The sequence below is a fragment of the Muscardinus avellanarius genome, assembly GCF_963383645.1.
Source record: "Muscardinus avellanarius genome assembly, chromosome: 2".
Taxonomy (NCBI): domain Eukaryota; kingdom Metazoa; phylum Chordata; class Mammalia; order Rodentia; family Gliridae; genus Muscardinus; species Muscardinus avellanarius.
The window spans coordinates 11835927-11854074 of NC_137787.1; the positions used below are offsets into that span (position 1 = coordinate 11835927).

Sequence of the window (18148 nt, forward strand, 5' to 3'; positions counted from 1 at the left end):
GCTAATATAGATAAGAAAAACCCCAGCCGGGCGTGGTGGCACGCGCTTGTAATCCCCACGCTTGGGAGGCTGAGAGAGGAGGATTGCACAGGTTCAAAGCCAGCCTCAGCTACTTAGTGAGGCTTTCAGCAACTTAGTGAGACCCTGTCTCCAAATAAAATATAAAATGGGTCTAGGAGTATAGCCTGGAGGTAGAAATCCTCTGGGTTCCACCTCCAGGACCACCAAAAAAAAAAAAAAAAAAAAAAAAAAAAAGAAAAAAAACCTTTATACCAACAAATTGTAAAAGAAAACCCTAAATCTTACACATTCAGAAACTTTGGAGCAAAGAAAAAAATCAAGGTGCAAAAAAAATAAATAAAGGTGAATATCCAGTCTTTTAATGACTAAATGTCTTCATAGTACAATGTAAAAGCTAGGGTTTTTCATCTATCTGAAGACAATTACTTTGAGAAAAATTTTTTTCCTTTTATGGAAGAATTTCTTAAATGGAAGCATAAGATTATACTGTACAGCTAGTGAGCCTCAAAATAGTTATCTACTTTACGGAAAGTTTCCAGGCAAGCAGAATCAAGAGTTATCTTCATTATATGTATAGAGATATTCTCATTGTAACATTTTTTTGTAAAAAAAAAAAAAGTCTATATAAGCATATTCTTTCAAAGGGATATCCTTGTAATTGAATCCTGAAGTCATTCATACAATGAGTTAGAACCAGATGTGGTAATTATGGGAAGACAACCAAGTTACACAAAAGGAATCGATTACAACTGTATGTAACAAGGGAGAGAGAAAGACATTTCTGAAAGACTATATGAGATATTCTTCAAGAAGGTGACAATGAAAACACAGAGGAAATTTTTTTCTTTATACCCTGTGATACTGCATACTTTGTAAAAAGTTATAAGCATGTATTAACTCAGAACGTACAAAAAACTTAAGTCTTTAAAAAACCTGTTGACCCAAAGCATTCTAGGACACACTGATGGAGACTTCTGTCAGCTTTAGTAATCATAGAGTCGAATTAGAAGGCTCTTTGGTGTTTTGCTTATTCAGTCATTTAATTCAAGAACAAGGAAAAACAATTTGAAATTCAAATACAAATGGTAGTCTTATTGCTTAGACTGTAACTTGGATAAATAACTAAAAACTTGATGGGCATCTTCATTAGCAATTAAAGTATTTTACCTGGGTCGACTTTTCTTTTACAATGGCCTGGATCACAATATCCGAACTTCATTAGAACCCACAGTTCTGTTTGTGTGTTAGACAAGGACAAATTTAAAAAACATATTTAAATATACAATGAATTCTAACTAGTGGCATAAAATAAATAATGCAAAGAGGTTACTGGGTATACATTCTTGGCAAAGATGTCTCTGGAAAAGACCATCATAAACTGAAACTATACAGACTAAGTCCAAGATCACAGTAAAAGGTGCCGTAGTCTCCTCAGGATCTGCCAGTTCAAAGGCCTTGAAAAGCACTGAGTGTTTGAGGCTAAACAAAGTGGGAGTGATAGGATAGTGGCTACTTCAAGAGTAGACACACTGCTTGCTGGAGTCAAAAGCCAACTTTTTAAAACATTGTGCTGGACAAACAAAACAGCAGACAGAATTCAAAGTATAGGCCATTAATGTACAACCCCTGCAACTGTGAAATTATTGGGCTTTTTGAAATTAGGGTTCAAAATACTTGGGTCTTTCCAAATTAAATACCTCAAGGTCTGGTATACTTCTAGAAATAAACTAGTGTCCAAATGTTTGCTGAATGGATTAATATAAAACATAAGGCTCTTCAACTACTAGATACAATAATCAAAATAGAAATAAGTTATAATGAACAAGCTGTGGAATCACACGTCACTGCTGTGCTGGAGTTGGCTTGCAAAGGCTTGGGAGATCCATGGGTGTACTTCTCTTTCAAACTGCATTTTATGAATCAGACTGGCAGGTCAACTGGGCCACAGAGAGGGTATTTGTATCCTAAGTATCTGTAAATACTACAAAACGGCCTTTTTCATTCACAGAAGACAGTTAAATATTTACCAGCACAACACTGGATTAATATACCATGGCTATATATCCATTTGTTCAAATAGAACCACATGAAAAGGTTTGTTAATGACATTGCTTTAAAATATACAAAGAAAAACTTGGATAAAATCAATACAATCAGCAAATATAATAAAATTTTAACATCTTTTAAAAAGCAAATTTGAGAACTAATGGCAAACAGCATGTGTAAAGGTGGAATTCTTAGTCATTATGATACTGCAGATGTGTCTTCAGTTTAAAACACACTCCACTATTGACCCTACTCTACAGTTTGAATAGAACTAGAAACTAAGCAGTACTGATTCCATCAAATTATGAGAAACTCAAGTTAATTATTTTTTATGTATATGATACAGAAAGTAGTTTTCTTGACATCTCAAAAGGGTAAAAAAGAATCTCCTTTCATTAATGTGACAACATTTTAATGAGACAATAAAATATTTGCTCCTAAGAACAAGTAACTTTATTATGCCCTGTGGATCCATAAAGGAATATGTGAGATAATAAAAGCATTTAGCAAGCAACTGATGAGTGTAATAAAGCACAGCCCACAATTCCACTATTATTACTTGAAAATAAACAATGTTAGGAAGTTTGCAATTCTAACTGGAATTTGTTGACCCTAGCGAACATTAGAAACATAGGAAGATAAGGCGGGTGTGATGGCGCGCGCTTGTAATCCCCGTGTTTAGGAGGCAAAGACAGGATGCTCGCGTGGGTTCGAAGCCAGACACGCTGGCTTTTGAGACCCTGTTTCCAAATAATAAGTATAAAATAGCTCTGGGAGTGTAGCCCAGAAGTAGAAGGGTTTCCAGGAACCCCAGTACCACCAAAAAAAAAAAAAAAAAAAAAAAAAAAAAAAACCCAAAAAACATAGTAAGATAGTAGCATGTTTACTCCACAAGTAAATATTCTTCTAGAAGCATACAAACTTAAATGCAGTGGTTCTGTGTGGTTGGAAGAGCTGTGTGAAGACAAGCTATTTTCATAATAACAGGTGTTATTTTCCTTTTTCACACTCTTGATTCCACAAATGCACATTGCAGTTTTCCAGTGTCTTTGGCTGTGTGGTTATAAAAAAAAAAAAATCAAAATGCAAAAGCAATATGAGAATCAGCTTGTATTAAGCTAGACATTAAAATGGTCTTGCCCAGAATTTTAGGCAAAACCTAAAAGAACACTCCTGCTTTTCATAGTTTTGATTTTTAGGAGTTATTTCTCCAGCAAAAAAAAATGTTTTCTATTAACAAGTAGAGTATTACGGTTATAATTAAATGGGTAAGCATGCTTCAGAAATATCTCAGTATTGATTTTAATGCCCTAAATTCTAAAAGATACAAGTTTTATAAACAAAACCTCTTTGCACATCTTTAACAGTTTTGAGGAGTTATGTCCTTGGACCAAAGGGCTCAGAACTGTTGATCCAGTGGTAAAGCGGCAGCCGGTTTCCTACCTCCCTTTGCCAACTCACGGGCTCTGTTTCCAGGAGGATGTGTACTGGAAGCAGGTATACCTCACAGGTAAAGACTGAGTTACACAAGGAATTACTTTAAGGAAGAAAGTGAAAACCAAGCCCTTATTTTCACAAAAAATAAAAATAAAACATTCTCTATTTTTAAAAAAAATGTCTTTATACCAACAAAGCTTTTGTCACCCTCCTCACAAAAAAATGCCACATTTCTTTTCCTGAACAAAGACAGAACGGGAAAAATCTGACTCAACCACTGAGCCAAAATATTTGAAGGTCTTCATCTCTGTCACTTTGAAGGGTTCTTACTACCCAATGGAATTCTGATAGTTTCTATAAATAAGAAACAAATCTGAATGCAGAAGTAGAAGTTGGTTTTTTTTAAACAATAAGCAGTAAAGAACACGAGAAAATCCATTTTAAAGCTGAATCCCTTCTCACCCCAAACATCTTGATTTTAAGCACACTTTAAGGTCAAGACAATAAGAACTCCCCATTTAGTTACAAATTTCTAGATCCCCTCTCCCCAAAAGCAGTCTTCCAAATTATTTTGATAAAAACTTTAATTTACTTCTTAGAAGGAAATGGCTCGTAGGATAATGGCCTACAATTCTATAGTACATTTGAACTTATTTGAACCTGATACAATCTAAAACAGAAACTTAAAAACATTTCTTAGGTTTTTCCTACATGAAACACAGGCTGAGGGAGTCCCCCCAAATGTAGAAACCTTTCAAGATTATATCAACACACATCTGGACCCGTGCAGGAATCATTTAATTCTAAGAGATGTATTGCTCAGAAAAGGGGAAGAGATTTTCCAGTCATCCTGCTTATTAAAACGGTTCAAACAGACCATACTTTCAGCTAGATGTTCACTGGACAGCAATATTTTAACAAGTCCAAAACACTATTGAGATTTTAAAACATTATGATAACAACTCATGTAGTCATCAATGCAAAAGGCATTCAACATGAATATTTGAGGAAACTGACGTTCACCTTTTAATACCAAAGCTTTTTAAAAAATTTTTAATCATCTTCAGATAAAAATTCTCATACATGTATTACATATCTGTGTATGCAATTTCACCTTTTCTTGATGACACAGAGTTACAATAGCAGGCAATTATCAGAAGATGGTGTAATACAGTGGCTTCCCAGGCTGGGCTGGCTGTCCCTGTACCTAAACGGTCTTGGCTGTGGGTGCTGCTCAGTCTTTCCAGTCTCCTCCTTTCAAGTTGTCACTTCTGACTAATAATATGCTATGGGCTAGAAAATCAAGTAATCAAAATCATTAAAATATCACATAAAACAAATGCATGAGCTCTAGCACATGGGCTTTATGACTTACATGGGTTGCTCAGAGACATTAAAAATAAACTATTCCAAGTTTTTTTTAGCTGTGTTCCATTTTGATGAGATTGCCAAATTATCTCTGGATGAATGAGGCCTTACTATATATAAATATTTAAGCAAGTGCATGTGAATATTAACAAAAATATATAACTTAGTATCATTGCCTTTTTAAACAAAGTATTCCATAATGGTGAATAACATAGGCTCCAGCCTCTCCTCTCAAATGTCCTACATTATAATATCAGTTTGTCCAGGAAAAAGAAAAAAAAAAACAAAAAGAAAACAACTGAGGTGCATCATGTCACAGTTAATGCATGTCTGCTTCTAATACATTCAAAAATAATTAAAATTAAAAAATCAATAGTTAAAATAGGCCTTTTACAAGTCTGAGAATTCAAGATCTTTAAAAAATTTGCAAATAACACATACATGCAAATTCTTCATATATACAAATCTCACAGAAGTAGGAAGTTGCAAAGAAATCAGAAATGTTATGGGTAATCTGACAAGCTACATTTAAATGCTTTACCACCGACATATTCCTGAACACAGCAGTCCTATAGTTAAATTTTCTACATGGCCTTTTTATAAAAAGTTAGTCACTAGAAGTCTTTAAGATTCGAGATGTTCTCAATTCACTACTCCTATTTAAGGCCACTTTGGTAAAGGCATTGCAGCAAGAACACAAATACAATAGCATATTTTCTAATATTTATTTTTCACCTGCAAACTGTAGCAAAACATGATCAGCTTTATTATGCAGACAGGTATCCCTCTACATTTTTAAAGAATTTAGGCATGTATAAATAGAAGAGCTCTTTAGAAAGGAAAAATTCAAGAACGAATAAAACCTTCCAATTTTGACTTTGTAACTTTCTAGTAGCAATGGTTAAAATGATTTTAGGCCGTTCATTCCAAGATATATGACAGCACCTTAAAAGTGGCTGATCTATTTCCCCAGTAACATTTCTCACATAACAATGTGTTAAAGTTACAAATACTGATATGCACAAATAGCTACTTTCTAAGAAAAATATGTACAGTACTGCAGCATAATGAATGTGGTATCTGCAATAACTTAATATTAGCCAATTTTTCATATACATGATACCGCTACCTTTTTCTGCCAATACTCAGGTTAAAAGTTGTTACTGGAGCCCTCTGTTTTGCACATATTACCTGGTGTTTAATACACAATGCAGGCTTTTTAAAGACTTCTCTTGTGTTTAAAGCTAAGATCAGTGAAACAAGACAACAGTGCAAGAGGCGGAGAGATGTAATGTGACCACGTACAAGTCCGTCCAGGAAATGTCTATATAAGGCTATAAGAAAGGATTGGTTGATGAGCTTCCCGTTGGGAACTGTCCTGCAGGTGCCCCAGTCTAAAGGAGACAAAACACAACAGTCAAATAAAAGACGTCTGAGTGCAAACTGTGAGAAAATTAAATTGCTGATAATCTTATTTCAACTTTATTAAGAATTATTTTATTGGCCGGGCATGGTGGCTCACACGTGTAATCCCAGCATTCAGGAGGCTGAGACCAGAGGATTGCAGTTTGCGGACAGCCTCAGGTACTTAGTGAGGCCGTTCGCAACTCAGTGAGACCCTGTTTCAAAAATAAAAAGACTAAAAAATAGGGCTGGGGGTGTAGCTCAGAGGTAGAATGCCCCTGGGTTCCATCCGAAGTACCGCACACACACAAAAGAAATAATTATTTTATTATTGGCAACAATATTCATTTATCATGCTTACCGGCAGCATGTGTCTGGGACTGTTCTTTTATAGCCATTATTTATATAATTCTTGTACCTGAATTTAAGAAGGGACTTGGTCTTTTTTATGGTACTTGAGATTAAACCCAGGGGCATTCCACCTAAGTTAAACTCTCATCCCTATTTTATTTTTTATTTTGAAATAGAGTCCTGCTAAGTTGCTGAGACTGGCCTTGAACCTTTGATCCTCCTGCCTCAGACTCCCAAGTGGGGATCACAGGTACGCCACCATTTTTAGCATGGCTTCTTAAAAGATGGACTAGAGGCTGGGTGTGTTGACGCACACTTGTAATCCCAGCCATTTGGGAGGATGAGACAGAAGGATCGCAGTTCACAGAGAGCCTCAGCTACTTAGTGAGGCCCTTTGCAACTCAGTGATATCCTGTTTTAAAATAAAAAATAGGACTGGGGGTGTAGCCCACAGGTAGAGTGCCCCTTGGTTCCTTATTCAGTAACACACACACACACACACACACACACACACACACACACACACACACACAAATGAGTTATTCAAACAAAAATCTGACTCCTAAGACTCCTTAAATCTTTTACTTACTGTTAATGCTTTGATTTGCAATTAATTCTTTTATTTTTGAAGTTCAAATAAGGATCATGCATAATTGGCTTCGTCTCAATTTGTGTTATCTTCTCATATCAGAACATCAAACAGCATGTAGAAATATCCACATCCTATCTTTCCCAATTTGAAAATAAGCTACAACAACCTAGAAAGTACTTACAATTGAATTTTACGTACCATGAAAGGATTACTAGACACTCCAGCAGCTGCAACTTGACCAAAAGGGGTCACCACTGGCTTTGTTTGTCCAAATGCTGCAAAACCTGCACCTTGTTAAAACAGAATCATCAATTATAATCCATAACTTCAACAGACAATCTGATGCTAATAAAATCTCACATTAAGTTTCAAAGAAACTTATCAGAGCACCAAATTAAAAAAAAATCAAAGTTCAATTAAATCTCATGTTCTTTCAGATAACACAAAATTTCCTATGACATGTCTTTCAAAGTTTTTTGCATAGCTTTTCAGAAATAGTTAATTCTAACCTGTTCCAGTTACCTAAGTCAAGGACATTCAAATAATTTAATTAACTGATTATTTGGGAGGGGCTGTATAAACTATACAATTGTATAAAAGAGTATTTTAAGACATATCATTTATGGCTCTTTCACAGATCGTATTTCCAAATTTATATCTTATCACTGACTTAAAAAAACTAAATGTAGTTAAAGAATAATATTCAAATCTATAGATTTCAAACTTTTGCAAATCATAGATAAGGTTAGGTGAATCATCTTGCCTCTTCTAAAAACAAACCCCAACTACAGTATAGCTATCTAGTCTGCTTTAGACCATATACACACAGACACACACACTCTTATTCAAATAAGCACATAGGCAATATTTTTGTAATGAAAAAACACTCTAAAGGTGAATTAATGAGAAAACTACACTGCTGGTTCTAATAAGGAAGAAATGCTCTTTTAATAGTCACTGATTTCTCCTTAGTCTGTAATCTAATTATACAAAACATACTTAACATGATACGTAAAGAATAACTAAAGTGAGCTTTAGTACTTAGGAGGCTGAGACAGGAGGACCACAGGTTCAAGGCCAGACTCACTAACTTACCAAGGCCCTCTGCAACTTAGCAAGGCTCCATTTCAAAATAAATAACACAGGGCTGGAATTTAGCTCAGAGGTAGAATGTCTCTGGGTTCAATCCCCAGTGTCTTGTCTGTCTGTCTAACACACACACACACACACACACACACACACGACAGAGCTGCTGAATCTTACCATTAGGCTGTTGGGAAAAGGCTGGCTGCTGAGGGAAAGCTGCTTGGGCCGGGAAGGCAGGCTGCTGGAAACTGCCACTGAAGCTGGTGGGAAGACTGTAGGGAGCGGGCGTGCCGAACCCCGCAGGCATGCTCATGGACGCAGTGCCAAAGGTGGCGGCTGACAGAGGAGAGGGGTCAGTGACACACAAAAGGTAGAGTTTGTTTCTTTTACTCAACATTGCAAATGTACTTCACTCACCTCGAGAAACATGAAGATATACATTAGAGGCATATGAAATTCCAATCAAGTTAAATAATCATGGTTAGCACTATCAGTTTAGCGTAACTGAGAAAATGTTGTTCTCCTGAAACCCGATGACCAGATCAAAATTATTAAAGGTGTCACTTGAAATGCCCCAAATTCTCAAAGTAATTAAGTTAAAGCCCATGATAATGGAACTCACACATATACTAGTATACATTTTGGTTTTTAAGTCTATAAAATAACAATCAAAATTTTAATTCTATTATTAAACTATCTGCTATGTGTTCTCCCCTCAAAAAAGTTTACTAAAAATAACAGAACTTATAGGACAAAGAGGATCAGAGGAAGACTAGGCAGTTTTGTAACCAGAGCCAAAAAAATACTCTATTAAAAGCAAACACAATTAAAAGGACATGTTAAATTCCTGTTAAATCAATTCCAAATAAAATATATGGGGCTCCCACTTTTTCTTGAAGGAAAAAATGCTTTGGAAGAGGGTTGAAGAAGGGATTGACAAGCCACAGAGATTAGTGCAAACTGCAGAAACAAGTGGAAGAGAAGTGGAATTGGCATTTTTTACAAGACAAAAGATGTCATGACCGCTAAGGTGGCACTCCTCTGCCTCCACGCCCTGCTGCTATGACGTGTGGGTGGACAAAGCACATGTATGATGAAAGGACCTGTGTGTGAATTACTGCTACATATGTGCTATCATTCTTCCATTTATCAACCATTTAGAAACACATATAGCAGAAAAGTATGTTACTTATTGTTAGCAAATATTTAAAAACACCTTTCAACTATATGTTCTAGAAAGGGACATGTTGCCTTAAACACAGACTACTAGTAATTAATTATATAGTAAAATATCACTAGGAAGCTGCTATCCAAAAAATCATAACTGAGTTTCTTTACCTTAAAAAATTACCAAATTTATCATCTAGTTAAGGCACAGAAACACTAAATGTTCCATAAAATACTAATGTTTCTACTTTTTAAAAACTGAAAAGTAAGTTATTGTCCAAATTAATTATCTTGGTCCTTATGTTTGAAACAATGCAATTTGTTTTTGTTGTTGTTGTTGAACCCAGGGACAGTCTACCTCCAAGCTACATCCCCAGCCCTATTTTTTATTCTTTACTTTGAAACAGGGCCTCACTAAGTAGCGAGGCTGGCCCTAACTCAAGATCCTCCTGTCTCCTCTCCCAGGCACTGCATGTGCCACCACCCCCGGCCACAATGCAATTTCGATCAATGAATCTAATTATACTATCAAACTTTTAAAAATTATTTCATTACTGATATAAAGAAAAGACAGGCCATGGGAAGCAAGTGAAAGGATAATAAGCACACTGCAAGGGAAACAGGAAGGTTTCGTAACAGACAATAATGCATTGACGTAACTCGACAAATCACTAAGAAAGCACTAAAAAGCAAAGCTTGGATAAAGTTAAGCAAAACCAAACTCCATGGAATAATGTGGTAAAATGGTTTGCTATAAAAAGGTATCACTGAAAGTACTATGGATTTAAACTTAAAAAAAATCAAAAACCCACTAACATTCTACTGTGACCATGGAGGTAAGCAATAATACTTTTCAGCATTAAAACATAAATCACTACATAAGATATTCATGTAACTTTAAATGGAACAAAATCTCGATGCCACACATCCATGCCCACTCCATTTTAAAACATGGAAAAAACTTAATTCCACATGCAAGGATCCAGAACACTAGCAGAAGCTTCCACAAGCAGGTAGACAAATTGCCACACAAATCTAGGTGTTAGTTGTGGCCACCTACCAAAGTGAGCGTGAGGGAACACTTGAGAATGCATTGCTCCAGAAAGGCCTTATGGAAAGCCACAGAGAGACCAATGTCAATTAGGTACGGATAACCATGGTTACGACAGAAGTAAATCTGCCTCACTAAAGAGTTCTAAAATTACAACATACTATTGCCAAATGGGCAGCACAATAATATATAATAAAAACACATTCACAAAATAAGCCTTTTACTTTCAACTATATTCATGACACATTAATAATTATACCATTTGAAACAAAGAGTTTAGAATACCCAATGAAAACAGTGATGAAATCCATTTTTAAAATAAGCACCACCATTTTTCCCCCCACATGAAGACACAACTCTATAAAATAGGGCTTGTGGGCATCAGGAGTGATACCCAATGCTGTAGAGTGTCTAAAACCCATGTCTTAACTAGACATATACAGATAACTCATGTGAACCAAGTACCATGAGGAGAAAATTATTAAACACAATTCATTAAAAATGGGAGAAGTGCGTTTTCAGGTTAAAATATAATGGCTTAAAGGTTAGAGGAAAGAAAAATATATTTTGTGCAGATCTTACCTGATATGTTTGAGGACAGAAAGGCTACATATATTAATTTACATAAACCATGTTTTGTCAAATATAAAAACTTTGTTTTTGGTTTATCTTAACAATCTGGAGAAGAATTGTTTCCAAAGTATATTTCTATGGCTGCCTATTCATTCATTCATTCATTCATTCATTCATTCATTCATTCACTCATTCATTCATACATTCATTCATTCATTCTGGGAATAGAACCCAGAATGTATCTCCAAGCTACATTACTATCTACTACTTTATATTTTATTTGGAAACAGAGTCTCACTAAGTTGCTGAAAGCCTAAGTAGCTGAGGCTGGCTTCCAACCTGCACGATCCTCCTGTCTCAGCCTCCCAAATACTGGGATTACAAGCGTGTGCCATCATGTCCGGCTTTATGCCTTTCAAATTAGAATAGATTTTAGGATGGCATACATTTGAAGAACTATTTCTTAAGAGTGTGAGTCTTGGTTCCCTGCCATTCATTCTCTAGCTGCATGGCGTTGCTCAATGGTACAAGGCCCATGTGCAAATGGAGAGAGGGGTAAAGGACGGAGACAACAGGATCGACATACTTTACAAAGCTGCTATAAAGATAAGATGGAGCCATGAAGGAGAAGTGTAGTATAGTCTATTCAGCAAATGTATTTTTCATGCTAAATTTATCTATTTATTTATTTTTAATTAATTTTTTTGTGGTAATGAGGGTGGAACCCAGAGGCATTCTACCTCCAAGCTATACCCCCAGCCCTATTTTTTATTCTTTATTTTGAAACACGGTCTCACTGAGTTGCCAAGGGCCTCCCTAAGTAGCTGAAGCTGGCCACAAACCGTGAGCCTGTTGTCTCAACCTCCCAAATGCTGGGATTACAAGTGTGTACCACCATATCTGGCCAATTTTTTTTGGTTTGTTTGTTTGTTTGTTTGTTTATTTATTTATGTATGTATGTATGTATGTACTGAGGGCTGAACCTAGAGGCATTCTACGTCCAAGCCATACCCCGGCTTGATTTTATTTATTTGGAAACAGGGTCTCACTAGGTTTCTGTGCCTTGCTACATTGCTAATGCTGGCTTTGAAGCCGTGATCTTCCTGTCTCAGGCTCCCAAGTATTGGGATCACAAGCATGCACCACTACACCAAGCTTTTCTTGCTAAATTTAAAAAGACATTTTTCATACTGTGCTATGAATTCAACAAAAGGTTAAACAAGAAGCATTCTGTGATAAACAAGTTTGGACAAGTTAGATTTTTCTCCTTAGCATTCTGAAGGGTTTGAGAAACACTGCATTAACAATACTGGCTATCATATGATATGTGTGTATCTTCGCATTTCTCATGTGTATTTAGGTATAGAATCCTTTCCCATGTAACATTGCTAACAATATCTCAGTCAACAGTGATTGTTATCCAACACTCAACTCCAAAGAAACTACATGTCACTGCCTTAAATCTCTGGATTCCCAAACTGCTACAAGTTTTCTCTGGAATCTAACAGCATTTTGATATATAATTTATGTGCCATATAATCTGTCCACTGAAAGTATAGAATTCAATGTTTTTAATATACAATTTGTCCACTGAAAGTATAGAATTCAATGTCTTTAAATATACTCATAATATTGTACAACCAATACCATAATCAAATTTTATATGATTTTTATCTTCTCTAAAAGAAATTCCATATCCATAAGCTGTTATTCCCCATATTGTCCCGCCACCACCAGACTAAACCCTCAGAAACCATTAATTAATCTATTTTTCTACCTCTATATATTTGCCTATTTTGGGCATTTTACACAAATAGAACCATAAATACATAAGTTTTTTTAACTAATTGTTTTGCTCAGAATAAGGTTTTCAAGGTTCATTTGTGTTGTAATGTATGTATCGGTATTTCCGTATTTCTTATTATCAAAAAATATTCCACTGTATGGCTACTCGACATTCAGTTTCATGAGTTGGTCATTTTTGGGCGGTTTCCACTTTGGGGCTACTGTGAACAATGTAGCTATGGATATGTTTCCATTCCTCCTGGTACAGTCCTGATAAGGGAACTACTAGGTGACTCTTTTTGAGGAACAGTCCAACCAGTTTCCAAAAGCGTACCATTTTCCCCACCAGCAATATATGAGGTTTCCTTTACATCCTCACTAATGCTTATCACAGTCTTATCGTGACAGCCACCCCAGCAGCTGGCACGTGGCACCTCACAGTAGTTCTGATTTATATTCCCCAGTGATTCATGATGCTGAACATCTTTTTATGTGCTTAGAACATCTGTTCACCAGGGAGAAATGACTACTGACACTTTTTGCTTATTTTTAAACTGACTGTCATTTCATTATTATGTACGAATTCTTCCAATATTCCAAATACAAGTGCCTTGTCAGATGTGACTTGCAAACATTTTCTTCAGTTTGTATAAAGTTTAGTTTGGGGTTGTATTCATTTTTACAACATTCCTATTGCTTTCGTCTTCCCTCTTCTCTATTAACAAACTGACAATTTTCACTTTTTACTGCTAAAACTGCCACTTGAGATGATTAAATGTTAGAGATGTTCAAACATTAGAGTATACAGAGGGCGGCCTCAGCAACACAGCGAGACTCCCAGCAACCTAGTGAGACTGCTTCAAAACGAAAAATAAACGGGCTTCGGGTGTGGCTCTGGGTAGAATGCCTCTGAGTTCAATTCCGAATAATGAAATAATAATTAAAAAAGATGAACTATTACCTAAACCCTAAAGACAATTTCATTAACACTTTTACAAATCAGTTTCCACCTACGTAAAAAATTAAGGAGGTGGAGTCTAGATACTCTAGAAATCTTCAGCTCAGCCAGGCATGGTGGTGCGTGCTTGTAATCCCAATACTTGGGAGGTTGAAAGACAGGAGGACCCCAGGTTTGAGGACAGCCTCAACAAAATATAGACTCTCAGCAACCCTGTGAGTCCTTCCTTCCTTCTCTTCCTTTCTTTCCCTCCCTTGCTCCCTCCCCCCCTCCCTCTCTCTCTTTCTTTCTTTCTTTCTTTCTTTCTTTCTTTCTTTCTTTCTTTTTTTGTGATACTAGGAATGGAAGCCAGGGGATTCTATCTCCAAGCTATATCTCCAGTCATATTTTTTATTCTTCATTTTGAAACAGGATCTCGATAAGGTGTGGCAGGCCTCACTAAGTAGCTGGGGCTGGCCGTGAATCTGCAATCCTCCTGTCTCAGCCTCCCAAGTACTGGGATTGCAAGTGTGTGCCACCATGCCTGCCTTGAGATCTTGTTTCAAACCAAAAAATAAAACAGGACTGGGAGTACGGTTTAGACTAGAACTCCCCTAGGTTCAATCCTCAGTACCCCCCCAAAAAAAAAGAAGAAGAAAAAGAAAGAAATCTTCAAATCTTCAGCTCTATTATTTCTGTAATTTTATCTCACTGGGAAGAAAAATGTTCTTTAAAACCATATATTAATATCTTAAAATAACAGAAAATAAGGACATTCATTCACTGGCAAAAAAAAATTAAGTTTTAATAAAATTTCCCAATATATGAAAATATTTAGAGTCTATTAATTAGATTTAAGGGCTCTGGAAAAAAATGCTAAATATCATTTCAGAAAAAAATATTTAAGCCAAGCCGGGCGTGGTGGCGCACGCTTGTAATCCCCGCACTTGGGAGGCAGAGACAGGAGGATCGCGCAGGTTCGAAGCCAGCCGCGCTGGCGTAAGAGACCCTGTTTCAAAAATATAAAATGGGTCTGGGAGTGTAGCCTGGAGTAGAAGGGCTTCCAAGAACCCCAGTACCACCACCAAAAAAAAAAAAAAAAAAAAAATTAAGCCATAGAAGCTAATCTCCTAAAAAGGGTTCCTACATAATATGTTAAAAGAAAGTTAAAGGCCAAAAATTTGCTTTTTTTTCCTGTTTTTTTGTTTTTCTTTTGATTTACTAGAGATGGAACCCAGGGTCATTCTACCTCCCAGCTACACCCCCAGCCCTATTTTTTATTCTCGATTTTGAAACAAGGTCTCAATGAGTTGCAAAGGGCCTCACTAAGTAGCTGAGTCTGGTCATGAACCTGCTATCCTCCTGTCTCAGTCTCCCAAATGCTGGGATTATAAACATGTGCCACCATGCCTACTGTCCAAAGTTTTATAAATCTAGGATAAAAGATTAAAATGTATATTTTAAGAATGAAATGTTATTGGTAGAACTTTTTCTCATTCATTCATTCATTCATTCATTCATTCATTCATTCATTTTTGTGTGTGTGGTACTGGAGATTGAGCCTAGGGCATTCTACCACTGAGCTACACACATAGCCTTACTTGTTATTTTTCAAATAGGTTCTAAGTTTGGAGGGCCTTGCTAAGAGACTGGCTGTGATACTTTTGTTCAGTCTCCCAAGTACTGGGAGAAAAAGTGTGGGCTACCATATCCATCTTGGTAGAAGTTTTTCAAATTTCACAAAAAGTTATTATACAACATTTTTTTCCCCAAAAGCTACCTCAGAATGTAATTTCATAGTAGTAACAGACTTTAGGATAATAAGAAATAATATCTAAAGACTATTAATTTTGATGGTATGAAGCATTAGAAATTCCTAAGCATTGTGTACCTACCAAGGTGTTTACATTTCAGCTTCAACAGAAACATACAATTAACAGTTTGCTTTAATTTAGCCAACTTAATAACAACCTAATAAAGATGGTCAGTGAGATAAATTAAAAATGGCTTATAATAGAAAAAAATTTTACCTTAAAATAAAAATTTGTGGACATAGATTTACCTTGCTAATAAATATCACTAATACTAAAATTACTTTGTATCATCTATACATTTTATACCTTTATAGCCGATGCTTAGCTTTTACAAGATTTTTGTACTCTAAATAAAATAAACAAAAAAGAAAAAAGCAAAACAAATCAAAACCCCGTTAAAAACCCAAACTCTTAAGGACAGAACCAACTTAGTGGTAGAGTCATGAGAAGAAAATACTAAGTACACTGGGTGCAGTGGCACCCACCTATAACCCCAGTTCTTGGGAAGCTGGGACAGGAAGACCACAGGTGTCAGGCCAGCTCCAGCAACACAGCAAGACTCTCTTTCAGAAACAAAAATAATAAGAGGAGCTGAGAGTGTAGCTCAGAGGTACAATGTCCTAGGTTCAGTCCCCAACACCAAACCCTACCCCCCCCAAAAAAAGCAAAAAAATACTAAGTATATCAAGTACCTAATATAATACAAAGAGCTGATTTGCCTCATTTGATTTTACACTAACTCTGCCAACCAGAGAATATTATTCCCATTCTAAAAATAAAGACAGCATAAGACTTAAATCTAAAGCCATCACTGTGTATATGTGAATAATCAGCAAATCACAACAGTAATAACTGATCAATATATATGAATTAAAATAAATCATTTTTAAAATGATTTTAAATTTCTGGTGTTCTTCACATGGCGTTTTCACGGTAATTGTTTCCCCACAGCTTACTGTTCTATAACCTGCCTTTTTTCTTACCTGTTGCTCCTCTGGTGTTGGTCTGAAATGGATTTGTAGAAGATGCCACAGAAGGACCAGCAGCAGCAACAAATGGATTTGTGGAAGGCGTAGCTTTAAAAAATAATAAAATATACCATAAAATTCTAATATATTTTGTATTCAAGATTTTAAGTGTGTTCATCCAATTTATGAAGAAAGAAAACGTGAGCTTTTTGATAATAAATCATATCTTTGAGACTGCCTTACGGTACTGCTGAGAAAATGCTACACAATATATAGATTCTATTAAAACCAATGCATACACCAGAAGCCCATACCTCCAAACGGAGCAGGCACGCTTGAAGAAGCAGGTTGTGTCTGTGCGGAAGCACCCACTGGAACTGTTCCAAAAACATTGCTGAAAACAAATACTCAGAGTCAATATTTAGAGAGAAAGAAAGAAAAAGCAAGGATAATGCAGCCATAAAATGTGGAAAGAGATTAAAACTGAAAATAACAGGTCATAGCAGTTATCAAACTGTGTGCTTCAAAATGTGTCCACACCGGGCGTGGTGGCGCACGCCTGTAATCCCTGCCAAGCTTGAGAGGCTGAGACAGGAGGATCACACAGGTTCGAACCCAGCCTCAGCTGGCTTAAGAGACCCTGTTTCCAAATAAAATATAAAATAGGTCTGGGAGTGTAGCCCGGAGGTAGAAGGCCCCTGGGTTCCATTCCTAGTACCACAAAACACACACCACACACCACACACACACACACAATGTGTTCGCTTATACTCTGAAAATTACTGAGACCCTAATAATAGACTGATTTTTATGTGCTACATTTGTCAATCTGTATCAAAGGGAAATTAAAAGTTGAGAATTTTAGAAAAATATTCCTCAGATTTAAAGTTATTATATAACAAAAACATTTTTATGATAAATATATTCACAAAACAAAAAGAACTTAGTGAGAAAAGTAGCACTGTTTTGTTTCTGCAAATCCCTTTAAGTGGTGACTTAGAAGATCAGTAAGTCATGATTTGTTCTGATTAAAGTACATGAAGGATGTGGCCTTACACAAATAGTTGAAAGACAGTATTTTAATATTCTCTTGTGAATTTTTTTAGATTAACTGCAAATACTGTCTTTTATATCATAACCAAAAACACCAGTGATAGTTTCCGAAAGATGAGCTGAAATATGGAATGTGATAGCGCACCAATGAAACTGTATTCCACTAAAGTTCACTGGTCTATATTGCATTTTAAATGAACTTTTATAGACTTTTTATCATGCACTGGCCATTTGGAAAATGCATATTCACTGAGTTATGACAATCTTCAAAATACTGATATTTCTTTATGAAACATAAAAAATCACATTCATTAATATGACCAACCATCTTGTCATAAATGCAGAAAAATAATGAGAAGCTGCCAAATTCAAGGTAGTCTATAAATTTTCCAAAGTTTTAATATTTGCTTGAAAGTTATCAATTTCATCCACTGTTTTCTTTAAACTGACAAATAAGAACAGCTATGGTTAATCTACCAAATAAATGGCACTCCA

The 18148-nt window shown here is 36.0% G+C and overlaps 1 protein-coding gene across 6 annotated transcripts in view; it reads right to left on the bottom strand.

Annotated features, from left to right (window-relative positions):
• Positions 1–6206: 6206 nt before the first annotated feature.
• The window catches only part of AGFG1 (ArfGAP with FG repeats 1), a gene marked incomplete at both ends in the record, with an annotated part of 66024 nt that continues 54082 nt past the window's right edge, over positions 6207–18148 (bottom strand). For 2 of the 6 annotated variants that reach the window (XM_080689140.1, XM_080689136.1), the window contains 5 exons: positions 6207–6266; positions 7418–7509; positions 8483–8641; positions 16616–16708; positions 16915–16994. In XM_080689140.1, coding sequence (XP_080545266.1) covers positions 6207–6266; positions 7418–7509; positions 8483–8641; positions 16616–16708; positions 16915–16994 — 484 coding nt within the window. Of the gene's footprint in view, positions 6267–7417; positions 7510–8482; positions 8642–10532; positions 10581–16615; positions 16709–16914; positions 16995–18148 lie in introns of all 6 variants that reach the window. The other 4 variants (XM_080689137.1, XM_080689135.1, XM_080689139.1 and 1 more) reach the window with 3 other exon arrangements.